Below are 13,165 nucleotides of genomic sequence, written 5' to 3'. Positions count from 1 at the left end.
CTTGGTTGCTAGCATGAAGAATTGCTTGTCTTTATGACAGAGGCTCAGAGTGAAGCAATTAGTTAACAAGTGCACGATGGCCATGTTATTTACAACTAAAAATAGTTCTATTTCTTCCTCTTTTAAGAAACGCACAGGATATTTCTCCTTGTAGTCTTATTGCAGTAGCCACGACTCCCAGTACGTCACTGAATAGCCATGGTGAGGCCGCTGTTCTTCCATGTTCCCATTTTAGGAAACAAGCAATTGGTTTTACACCATATAACTACAGTTTCTAGAAAATTTGATTGCTCAGATGAAAGGAAAGTTTCTAATTTTCTTAGATAATTTCAGGGTTTTTTTTTTAATTAAATTACCTTTAATTTTTAAGTGTGTGTGTGTGCTTGGGTGTGCATGTGTGCATGCACGCTCATGTTCACCCATGTGTGAACACGCTGAAGCCAGAGGTTGATACCGAGTGTCTTCCTCTATTTCTCTCTCCTTTAGTTCTTTTTAAATATTTGTCATTTTTTAAAATGATGTGCATGGGTGTTTATTTGGTGTGGTGCCTGTGGTAACCAGAGGCATTGGATTCCCTGGAGCTGGGGATGGAGGTAGTCATAAGACATTTGGTATAGGTGCTGAAAACCAAAGTTGGATTCTCTTCCATAGAAATAGATCTTAATGGCTGAATCGTTTCTTTAGCCCCTCTATGTTATTTGTATTTTTTTTTTTTTTACATAGATGCTATTTAACCTGAAACTCATTGTTTCAATTAGGTTGTCTGGCCAGGATCCAGGATCTGCCTGTTTCTGTGGCTTCTAGAACCCCAAAACCGGGGTCTAGGCACACTCCATATCACTGGGCTTTTTCAAAATGTAGCTTCTAGATATCTCAAGCCCTCACCAAGTGTGTTTACCAAGTGGTATTATACACTGAGTCTTCTTCCCAGCCTGATTTCTTTCTTCTTCTTTTCTCTCTCTCTCTCTCTCTCTCTCTCTCTCTCTCTCTCTCTCTCTCTTTCTTTTTTCTTTCTTTTTCTTTTTTCTTTTTTTTTTGTCATGATTGAATTCTGTCGAGTATTCAAGCATGAGCCATTTTCCCTCTGACTTGTTAGTATGGTCAATGATAATATTTGCAGTTTCTGACCTAGCTTTTTATTCCTGAATAACCCAATTTTTGTTTAATATTAAAAGAACATGGTCCACTAAGATTAGCTGCCTTGTCTGCAATGTATTCCTTGTAGGATTTTTCTTGTCTGCACTTTCATCTTTTGAGACAGGGTCTTGTACTGTAGATCAGAAAGCCCTATAACTCTTAAACCTTCCAACTCAGTCTCCCAAGCACCACCACACCAGCCACCTCCAAAATGTTCTTCTACTCCAATTCAAAAGATATACAACACCACAGATATACAATTATGGTGCTCTTTGCGTAAAAACAATAGCAGCTCTACACAGGACAACTGGTTTTACTGGATAAAGGGCTTTGCTAAGGGGTTCCTGTAACTCCTGTCACCATTTTCATGATGTGGACAAGGGACCCTTTCCATAATGTGGAGAGTTTGGCTTCAGTACTCAGCAGGAGCAGTCTGAACTCCTCCTCTAGAGATTTATGCTCCATCTCGACAGTCAGATCTCCCCAGCATCCCCTACCCCTTTTTTTCTGGCTTCATACCCAAATTTGTTAAGAAGCAAAGTTGCTTCTTCACCAACATACCACCATCATCAAAATAGAAATTGATTCTCTGAGAACTTGAAGACTCCAAATGCCCAAGTCTTTGACCCTAGCTTTAGAAAGGAAACTATCCAGAGAATGGCAGCAGCTCCAGTGTGTGTTGATGAACCAGCTGAGGAACAGCTGTGTGCGTGATACCCAGGACCTCGGAGACTACATGGAAAAGCAAACATTCCCTGCCTCCAGATGTTTGTTAGGTAGGCTGGCTTGACTGTGCTGCCTCCTGAATAGCCTTTACATTTTTCAAAGATGCATTTTATAAGATGTGCCAGAACCCCATTCACATATTTCTAATCATTTGATCAAGTTCTGCTTGGATGACTGGTGACTTCAGGCTCAAGGGCAAACCTCCCTGATGGACAAACAGGCCATTTGTGATGCAGTGTGCTTTTGAATGGTCCTGACACTGATTCCTTATCAGTTCTCCTCACAGTCTCCCTTCTACTGAGCTCCTGGTTTCTGCAACTACTACCGTATTTGGGCTCACTTGAGGATCCCATGAAACATCTCTGGGTACTGCGTCACACAGCACAGCCTAGGTCACATCAGAACACTTCTGCAAAGGGGCCATTTTCCTAACTGCCAAACATGGGATTTTTCAACTGGTGGGGCAGCAGAAACTCCCTGAGGGCTGGTCTTCTTCTTTTGTATGAAACTATGCACAAATGAAATCTGCATGTTTTAGGGTCCTCAGGCATCATTCCCTTGCCTTTGAGAATTGTAACCCCGTCTAACTTCCAACATCATTGCTTCATTTTTCCTCTTTCTAAAGACGTCCAGGAGGCCAGAAGCTAATTTGCTTAGTCGGTTTAGACTCTAATTAACGACTGTAGTATCCTGCAGGTTTCTCTGTCCCATTCAGAGGTTAGTATAGACTGACTCTGGTTCTCTCTGTTAAAGGGATGTGTCCTGGATGACAATGTCATCCCAGGGTTTCAGATTAACAGGTGACATTGACATATATACATAGTCTTTTTGTTTGTTTAGTTTCAGGTTTTTTGTTTGTTTGTTTATGGGGAAAAAAGTCTCAAGACTACTTCTGATTAACCCAGTACCAACTTTTGGAATTCTGTTAGAGCTGAGGATGGAGTGACCTCCCTAACTTCCCTTTATCATGCACCTGTCACCAAGAGTTCCCTGTGAGACAACAGCAGAAGTGACTGTAGCACAGTGGCTGTAGCACAGTGACTGTAGCACAGTGGCTGTAGCACAGTGGCTCTAGCACAGTGACTGTAGCACAGTGGCTGTAGCACAGTGACTGTAGCACAGTGGCTGTAGCACAGTGATTGTAGCACAGTAGCTGTAGCACAGTGACTGTAGCGCAGTGACTGTAGCATAGTGGCTGTAGCACAGTGACTGTAGCGCAGTGACTGTAGCATAGTGGCTGTAACACAGTGACTGTAGCACAGTGACTTTAGCAGTGACTGTCACACAGTGGCTGTAGCACAGTGATTATAGCACAGTGACTGTAGCACAGTGGCTGTAGCACAGTGACTGTAACACAATGATTGTAGTGCAGTGACTGTAGCACAGTGATTGTAGTGCAGTGGCTGTAGCACAGTGGCTGTAGCACAGTGACTGTAGCACAGTGGCTGTAGCACAGTGGCTCTAGCACAGTGGCTGTAGCACAGTGACTGTAGCACAGTGGCTGTAGCACAGTGATTGTAGCACAGTAGCTGTAGCACAGTGACTATAGTACAGTGACTGTAGCATAGTGGCTGTAACACAGTAGCTGTAGCACAGTGACTGTAGCGCAGTGACTGTAGCATAGTGGCTGTAGCACAGTGACTGTAGCACAGTAGCTGGAACGCAGTGACTGACTGTAACACAGTGACTGTAGCACAGTGACTTTAGCAGTGACTGTCACACAGTGGCTGTAGCACAGCGATTATAGCACAGTGACTGTAGCACAGTGGCTGTAGCACAGTGACTGTAACACAATGATTGTAGTGCAGTGACTGTAGCACAGTGATTGTAGTGCAGTGGCTGTAGCACAGTGGCTGTAGCACAGTGACTATAGCACAGTGGCTATAGCACGGTGACTGTAGCAGTGGCTGTAACACAGTGATTGTAGCACAGTGGCTATAGCACAGTGGCTGTAGCACAGTGGCTATAGCACAGTGACTGTAGCACAGTGGCTGTAGCACAGTGACTGTAGCACAGTGGCTGTAGCACAGTGACTGTAGCACAGTGGCTGTAGCACAGTGACTGTAGCACAGTGGCTGTAGCGCAGTGGCTGTAGCACAGTGGCTGTAGCAAAGTGACTGTAGCATAGTGGCTGTAGCACAGTGGCTGTAGCAAAGTGACTGTAGCATAGTGGCTGTAGCACAGTGACTGTAGTACAGTGGCTGTAGCACAGTGACTGTAGCACAATGGCTGTAGCACAGTGGTCTTAGAAGACTCACTTGAAACTGTACATGTGAAGGCTCCCCATGAACTGCAGACGCTGTGTGTCAAAGTATATGACCGTGTGGAATTAGGTGTCAATGCCAGCCTCCTCCACATCTCCACAGCTCTCTATACTGATTACTAAATTGGTATTTTGTTTTTAGTGCAATATCTACAAACTTTGAACTTGAATGAAACCTTATAATAGATTTAACAATATACAACTTCTGGACAATATCTGGAACTCCTGTCTTAATTTCTATGGGATTATCTGTGCATGGTACAAGTCTGTTAGATTTTGCATGGGCTCCCCTCTGTTAATGTAAGTTTAACCTTTATCTTTGCATGATGAAACTCTGTGTCTTTCTGAAGGAAAAGACCTAGGCATGTGGAGCTCTCCCCTGAACCAGTTATTAAAACACATTTTTGGAGGGCAGCCACTTTTTCATGGGGGAAAAAAAGTCACAGTTTATCTCCAAGGCACCTCTCCTAAATTACACAGAAGATTTCTGTAATGACAGGCTGGAATGTTCACATCAAAACACGCTCTGGTCGGAGTTAGGTCCAGTCCATTCTTGTATAAAACCATGTTTCAAGATCTCCCGGGATTCTGCGCTTGAGTTCTAAGACTGCTTCTACTCTATAATTTTATTCCAGATCCATAGATCATAAAGTTGTCTAATCCACTCTAAATTTTACATCTGGTTTTAATTTCCAGTTGCTTCCTTTCATAGGGCTGTCTTTAAGGTTGGTAATTACAGGGAGAACACCCAGGGGAGCACCTTGTCCTGACCTGTAGAGATTTTATACTTGAAAGGACAGATGAAGACTCACAGTGACAGAATAAAGCTCGAGCCTTAAATCTCTCATTTCTCACTCGGTGTCGTTCACAACACACTGAGCAGTTGCTAAAGGAGTATTAGGCTCTCTGAGATGCCGTGTCCCTCATTTACATACTACCATTGGCTGTTCCCCAGATCTCCTGGGTTCCTAGAATCCTAGGCATCTGAATCCCCAGCTCTCCAGGCACTTTCTGTGTGGGCCAGACCCTGTGGTCTGCTGCTGAGTGGAGCCAATCTGCTTCTCCCATTTACATTCCTAGTGGCTCACCCTTTATCTCTTATCGCCAGAGCTGCAGAGCCTGGCAAAGGTACATAGTGCCAGAAGGCAAGCCAGTGTGTTTATGCTGCCAGTGGTGACATTATTATTGTGACAGTATCCTTGCTCTTGGTTCTGAGGAGCAGAGCCTCTCTTCCTCTCCAAGCTCAATACATCCTTACATTTGGGCTGTAGGGTGTGTGCTGGCTAGTTTTATGTCAACTTGACATAGGCTAGTGTTATCTGAAAGGAGAAAACCTCAGTGGAGAAAATGCCTTCATAAGATGGAGATGTAGGGCATTTTCTACACTCGTGATTGATCAGGGAGGGCCCAGACTACTGTGAGTGATGCCATTCCTGGACTGGTGGTCCTGGTTTTTCTTTTTTAATAAGAAATCAGATTGAGCAAGCCAGTAAGCAGGACTTCTCCAGGGCCTTTGCATCAGCTCCTACCTCCAGGTTCCAGCCCTATTTGAGTTCCTCTCCGGACTTGCTTCACGATGAACAGCTATATGGATGTGTAAGCCAAACGACCCCTTTCCTCCTTAATTTGCTTTGGTCATGGAGCTTTGTCACAGCAATCAAAACCCAAACTGAGATAGGATGTCACTGATAAAGGTCATGGGAGCTATGCTGGCATGGCCCAGTGCAATGCCATGCTGTTTCTTTATGGCTGCATCCTAAAAACTCTGCCAAACAATCCATGGCTACAACCATCTTGTATATTTTTTTTTTTCCTGAAAGTAAACATGTGCCACTAGAATCACCCCTACTGGATCCATGGTCATGGTAGCACTCATGTGGGTGCCACCTACACACTTTTCCTTCTTTCTCTGCAAGTTGGAGGCCTGCAGGAAAATGGTTTTCTATTGTCTTGTCCTGCAGAAGCTTGGTGGGGCTGCTGATCCCGGAAATATCAGGCAAGCACTGAGCCACATCATCCAGTACAACTCTATTGCTAATGAGGTTGATTTTTTACCTGTTTGCCTAATGTCTGTGTCTCTTTCTGAATTTGCTCTTTGTTGGTTAGTTTTATGTCAGCTTGACAAAAGCTCTAATCACTTTGGAAGAGGGACCCTTAACTAAGAAAATGCCTCATGTGATTTATAAGATTTGCATGAAGGAAGTCCATAGTGAATGTTCCTGGTTGGTGATTAATGCAGGTGGGACCAGTTCACTGGGAGCCACACCGCCCCTAAGAGAGTAATCATGGATGGCTTGAAAAAGCTGGGTGAGCAGCAAAGTAAGCAGTGTTCCTCAGTGGCTTTTGTTTCATCTCCTGCTTCCAGATTCCTGCCTTGAGTTCTTGCTTTGACTATCATTAAGGGATTAGGACCCAGGATATGTAAGCCAAATAGTTCCACCCAACCACTTTTGGTCATGGTATTTTATCATCATGGCAATAGAAACTGTAACTAAAACAGGCTCTCCAAGGCAGACGAGGAATAAGAATGTCATTCAATGAGCCCACAAAACTCCAGCATTTAATCCACTCCTTTTTCTGTGCAAACAGCCTTGATTGCCATTAATTTGTAGGATGAAAGCAATCAGCCACGATCTGTCCCAAATGTCTTTCATGCCACCATGTGTTTTGTCTTTTTATGGCTCTCTACAGCTTTCTAAGATTAACCTCTCAGTTCTTTGTCTAGTTACCATCCTGTCTCCTTCTTGTTGGAGTCTCTGTTACCAGTGCCTTCTCTTTCTAGTCGCATGCCAAGAAAACGCCAAATAACATCTCAAAGCCATGAACTGTTGGTTTCCTACCAAGCCTACCAGAGACCTAAGACTTAACCCATATTCATAAATCTGACAAAAAGCCCAAATGACCAGAATCTATGGGTATGTTTGGCTAGATCTCTAGGTACAGGACCAGTTACATTCAAAATCTGTAACTTGCAAACTCTAGGCCGCAGGTTTTGAGATAAACATAATAAGACTTATGTTAAGTGCTCCACCCCAAGGCTGAGGCAGGAAGATACTGCCATAGTGGGCCACACAGCAAGACAAAGGAAACAAAGCAAGGTAAATGGCAGTGGAGCAAAATTTTTAAGGGGAAAGAAAGAAGAAATATATCACATATTCTAAAACCGAGACCAATGTAGTTATTGTACTTAAACATTAATTTTGGTGCTAGACTTCCCTGAAGCCACATGAAAAGGGTAAACACTGTTGATAAAATAATCTTCCAATTTTGAAAACTAGAAGTTAGATCCCTGCTAAAGTTTTTTTTTTTTTTTTTTTTTTTTTTTTTTTTTTTTTTTTTTTTTTTTCAGAAAATACTCTTTCCAGTCCAGTTGGCCCTGTGGACCCATTGCAGAGGCAGGACATGAAGAGACCCATGTATTCAATACTAGACTTGCAGAACACTTGAGGAGATGTTGATCCAGCAATTGCCAACCATACTCACTGCCAACTAGTCATCAGGTAGGAAGTGATGGTCTCATTTTCAGCTCAACTAGATTTGAATCAACTAGGAGACATGGCTTTGTGTGCATATGAGGGTGTTTGTAGAGAAGGTTAACTGAGCCAGGAAGACCTACCCTCAAGGTGGGTGGCATCATCTATGAGCTGAGGTCTCAGATGGAGTAATGGAAGAAAGGAAGTGAGCTGAGCACTGGTCTCTCAGCTTCCTCGCTGAAGATGCAGGGAGACAGCAGCTTCATGCCCCTGCTGCCATACCTTCACCACAGTGAGCACCAGCTTATCAGCCTAAATAACCCTTCTTTCCGTAAGATGCTTTCGTTGGGGATTTTATCACAGCAGCAGGGAATTTAACCAGTGCACATGAGGATGAAACGCTCAGGTCAACAAGTTCTGACTTGCTCCTGCTGGTGGACATTACTACATAGCGTCATGCCAAGTCTTGGATGTTTGCTGTCTGTGGAAGGAAACAATGCTTGCTAACATTACTCCTTGTTTTGGCATTGCTGCACGTTCCTCCCTCCTCCCTATCTTTCCTTCCCCTCTTTCTACATTTTCTCCTCCCCTTCCTCCTCTTCCTTCCGTTTCTCTTCCTGCTCTTTTGAGATATATATATTTCAGGCTGCTCTGAAACTCACTACAAACCTCAGAATTACTTCAGACTACTGACCCTATTGCTTTAGCTCTCAGCTGCCGGTATTACAGGGATGTGCTACCATGCCCAGCTGATAACAAATATTCTGGGAGCTATGCATTGTATGGTCCTATGTTTTCCCTATTTTTAATAATAACCCTCAAGTCTTCAGGAATCACAACCCTTAACTCAGATGCACAAGTCTGACAGACAACTTTATAACAGGGCTGGGAAGAATCAGAACCCGCTATTAAAGGTTTGGACCATTTAATAGCCTCTTCACTACAGGACTAACTATATCTAAATGTATACTTCCTGGGATGCATTGTGTCCTGTATATTTTGAAGAATCAGATGGCATAAAATGAGTAAAGAGAAGGCCCTATATCTAGATTCATGCACAAGTCTATGGAAATGAATAATAAACAAACAAAACCCAAACCTCTGGTCTAGAAACTTCTGGGGGATCAGAGTCTGCAATTATGTTTGGCTAATCAAAACATAAAAGTATGATTCAGGAAGGAGCAAAGTTGAGGCCTATCACCTGCCTCAAAGGAACTAATTAAGAATGGATTAAAGATTTATAGTCGAGTCAGAAGAGATAAACATCCATTTATTCATTAATTCACAAAACTCTACTCATACTTTGTGGAATTATCTTGGTGGGCAAAATGCAGACATGCTAACTGCATCTTAAGGTCCAGTGGCCTTGACCCAGTAAACTGTGTGTTTGGTGGTCAGGAAACCTTTTCGTATGGCGTTGGCATTTGAGCAGAGATTCAAAGGATGAGTAGGGAAGGCAGGTGTGGGTAGACCTGGTAGAGGGATTAACATGGGTAGAACCCCTGTGACAGAGAGAAAAGGGTGCTTTGAGGAAGCCAGAGAAGCATAAGGTAAGGAACATGCAATCATCAAGACATTCAGTTTCTGCCTTGTCGAAGCAGCTGAAGAATGATGCCATTTATGGAACCTGGAGCCCCAGAGATATTGTCTATACTTCAGAGAACTGAGAGAGACAGTGTGTAAGTTGGTGGTACTTTGGGTTGAACCCTCTGCTTCAACCCAGCGCTATGCTATCTAACACTGAATCATACTGTAAATCGCTTTCTGAGGGACTAAATGCTGGGTGTTACAAAATATTGACATTTGATAACAAAAATAAGTGTTAGAACGTCATGTTTGTTTCCCAGCATTAGGAGGAAGCCCTGAGTTAAGTTCCTATGTTGACACGCTCAGCAGACCCTGTGGGGAGGGGCTTGCCTAATGCACAAAGCCCTGTGTGAGCACATCAGGGAAAAGCACCAGGACTCCCTGGTTTGTGTTGCAAAGGTACTTGGGCAACAGAGGCATGAGGGAAGGTCTGATGCATGCCTCACCAGGCCAGACCCACACCCACACCTGATGGCTGATGCAGATACCACCGAGAGAAAGAGCAATTGGTCATCAAATGGCAAATATGACACAGAAATGAATTGACCGAGTAAACTGGAGTGGTGGAAAAGTTAGCAGACTTTTCCAAATCCATGAGTGTCTGTTTTGAAAGTAACCACAAGCACTCCAAGTTAGGTACAGATGCGGATCATCCCTTCCCCTTCTCTGTATCTCTTGCTCCTCTGGTGGTCTGGGAAGGCAGCTCCTCCTCTTGCCTAGAGCAGTCAGTTACCTGTGAGTTAAGCCTTGGCAAGGAGCAGCAAAAGGAAGCCGAGGGACAGGAATGTGTTCTCTTCTCTTGTGGGGACCCCAGCCAAGAAAACAGGAAGCAGTGTGTTTGTATTGCCCTGGATTTTCTTACCTATTACGTCTGTACAGAGCCCCAAGAGGAAAATGTGATTTGGTAGTGCACTGATAACTACATTCATGAATCATTGGTCCAAGAATGATAAAAATCCGAACAATGCCAGGGGAAGGGAGATGGAAGAGAAGGAGAACAAAAACCAAACACAATTCCATTGTGAACAACTGATGACATTACAATTAATTAATTAATGTCTAACTTCTAAATGGAAAATTTCACTGCGTTATGGAGAAATAATTCATGGTTTTAGAAGCTTAGCAACTGCTGTAAAACCATCAGTTAGTGTTTCAAAGTCTTATTAAAAATGTACTTTATTGAGGCTAAGTGCTGGTACAGGAAACCTTTCACTTTAGCTGTCCAGACTGAGTTGAATTACAAAGGAGGGTCCAGGGACCAGATGTCAGAGGCATATCTAGTCATGTGGGCTGGGGTAGAATCAACAGCCTCACAGGCATTGGGGGCTGGTCGGGGTGATGTATCTGGGAGTTCAGTAGCAGTTATTGGGCTCTCGTTGGTCAAATTTGGCTGAGGAACCCATTTCAAATCCTTTTGTGTTTCTGTTTCTCAGTATACATTGGCATCTGTATCAGAAAACTAATTCTAAGTGCTCAAGGATATAAGGATGGGCCAGACCCCACCCCACCCCTGTCCTCAGGCATGTCTCCTGCATCTGTTTCTACAGTGTTAGTTAAACAATCATGAACAATATACTAGCAAGATCTGAAAAGGCTTACATTGTTTTTTCCTAAACAATAAAGGGTCACAACATGCTGATTTCAAAAAAAAGAAAATGTAGTTAGAAAGAGTTCCTTGTTCCTGCCTACCCTTTCTTTGCTGGCTGTTTATTCCCAGTGTAGAGTACAGAATTAGATCAGGCTGGTACACTACTAGCTTTCTGTCTGTCTCTCTTTGACCTTCTTTCATTGAACCATACATTGTTTTATGTGTGTCTGTCTGTCCATCCATCCATCCATCCACTCACCCATCCATCATGGTTAAGCAGTATCATGCAGAACAGCTCCTGCCCAATTCAAAGAATTATGGGACGCGCACACGTCCTCCTTACCCCAGCCTTCCCAGATCTCACTCCCGTGCCATTCCAGAGGTGGGAGCCATCTTTTTTTTCCTGGTTATCACTGCAACAGCAAGGAACTATATACACACGGCAGGGTGAGGAGCTCAGTCCACAGTGGGCCACTTGGTTTTGCAAAGGTACCCGTAACTGACATATGATCTGAGGTAAATGTCCCACTTACGGAAGTATAAGGTTTTTCCTTGCCTATTTGAAATAAACGTTACTTTTCATTTCAATGTGCAATTTGCATCACTAATGCAGAGGTGGGGGAAGGTGAGTCTTTAAAACACCATTTAAATAGGCAGGAGAACTCTGAGCAACTACTTGTGATCCTAGCCCAAAACCCAAGAAGTGGGGTACAGAGCGGGGCGTACCTCTCGCTTGTGACCCGGATGCGCTCATCGCTGGACGACTGCTGCTCATCCTCTTTCTCCCGGAAGTGCTCCTGCACGCACTGCTCCTCAAACTCGTGCAGCCTTTTCAGTTCCTCATCACTGAGGAACAGCTCTGTGTGGCGGAAGAAAGTGTGGGGCACGTCAGGAACCACTCCAGAAGGATCGGTTTAGCTGTGCCATTGAGAATTTTTTTTAATACTCTTGACTTGATTAAGCTTCAATCTACACCAGGGGTAGGTCATTTCCTGATCCCTTTCAAGTAGTTGTTAACCACCCCTTCGGTGCTGCACGCCCCACCCCCCAAGACTGGAGCAAAAAGGGTCATGTTTAAAAGAGTGAAACGCAAACGCATCTGCTCAGAAAGCAGAAAGGGTTCCCAGAAAACGTTTTTGCACGTTATGTAGCTTTTCCCCTCACCCTTCTTACGTTTGAAGGGGTGTTGAAGCATGTGGAAGTTCCTATGAAAGAAAGACTTAAGAATGTCAGTCTCTGGTCTCTGTGATTTGGCTTTTAACAATACTAATTACAATAGAAGCGAGCAAAGCTCCAATCCACAAAAAGCAAGAGACATTCTAAAGCACTCGGCAGTTGGGTATTGTTTTTCACGCACCTCTATATTTTGCTAAGGTTGCTATGGAAGTGCCTTTTTTTTTTTTTTTTAAGTTAGCTCACACACATGAAGAATGTCCAACATACTCAACCCACGGTCCCGCTCCTCCTGGTCCCCTTCTCTTTTTTTTCTGCAGCGACCACTGAGACGCATAGCAATGATATAGATGTGGCTTAAGATGATCATGGGCGGGGGCAGGACTGGCCTGTCGTGAAATGTCATGATCAGTTGGTATCGCTGGAACTTCCACACTTGATTGGATATTGACTTGACTTCAAAGAAGGTATTGCTTTAAAAGGAAAACATTTTTACAGTTACTTTCTACTGTGATTTTGTGCTTATCGGTCACTTGGGTTTAAATGAAAATACATCTTGAGATGGACTTGGTATAACCCCTCTGAGGCTGACTCCTTGGTCACCTGATTGTTGGCCTTATCCACCAGTGTGGGTTATCTATGCTCAAGGCGTGGTTGTTGACTTTTGGTGTGCACTGTTTTCTTGAAAACCCACACAGAAGTCTCCGTGTGCTAGCTCACATATGGAAAGGTACTTTGAAGAGTTCACACATTCAATTCAAATCAAAGCATTTTTACTCTGTAAATGAGCTGCTAATTAATTACTGAGCTTATGTGACTAGAACGCACATTATTTTGAATATGGGTAAGTGTGATCTTTGTCATAGTCAGCGTCCAACAGGAGCCACTCAGCACATGACTGCACTGTCTTTTAGCCCTGGGGCTTTAAGAAAGCCCCATTATTGTCGAGAGACCATGGCAGTCTCCTTTGCCAAAAACCAAAGCTGGAATCAGCTCTCTACCATGCCTTGTCTTGTTACTTGCTATGACTTTAATTCTAGGCAGACTTTTTCCTATATTTTTTCGGTTTCTTTGTTTTTTCTTTTCTTTTGGGGGTGGTGGTGGGCATGAACCTGCTCTGTGGTTGAGGGTGAGTTTGAACACCGTGATCACCTTGCTCCCAAATCTACCTCAGAATGCAAACCGTATCTTTCAACATGTATCCGGCATTGTCGGCAT

At 43.6% G+C, this 13,165-nt stretch overlaps 1 protein-coding gene across 1 annotated transcript in view; it reads right to left on the bottom strand.

The window, feature by feature from the left end:
• Nucleotides 1–13,165, bottom strand: part of TRPM1 (transient receptor potential cation channel subfamily M member 1) — a gene marked incomplete at both ends in the record, with an annotated part of 117,539 nt that overhangs the window by 7,533 nt on the left and 96,841 nt on the right. The window contains 2 exons of the mRNA XM_080913675.1: nt 11,501–11,633; nt 12,218–12,420. Of these exons, the coding sequence (XP_080769801.1) occupies nt 11,501–11,633; nt 12,218–12,420 (336 nt within the window). The remainder of the gene's footprint in view (nt 1–11,500; nt 11,634–12,217; nt 12,421–13,165) is intronic.

Source organism: Micromys minutus (genome assembly GCF_963924665.1).
Source record: "Micromys minutus genome assembly, chromosome: 3".
NCBI lineage: Eukaryota > Metazoa > Chordata > Mammalia > Rodentia > Muridae > Micromys > Micromys minutus.
This window is presented reverse-complemented; position numbering and strand designations above follow the sequence as displayed.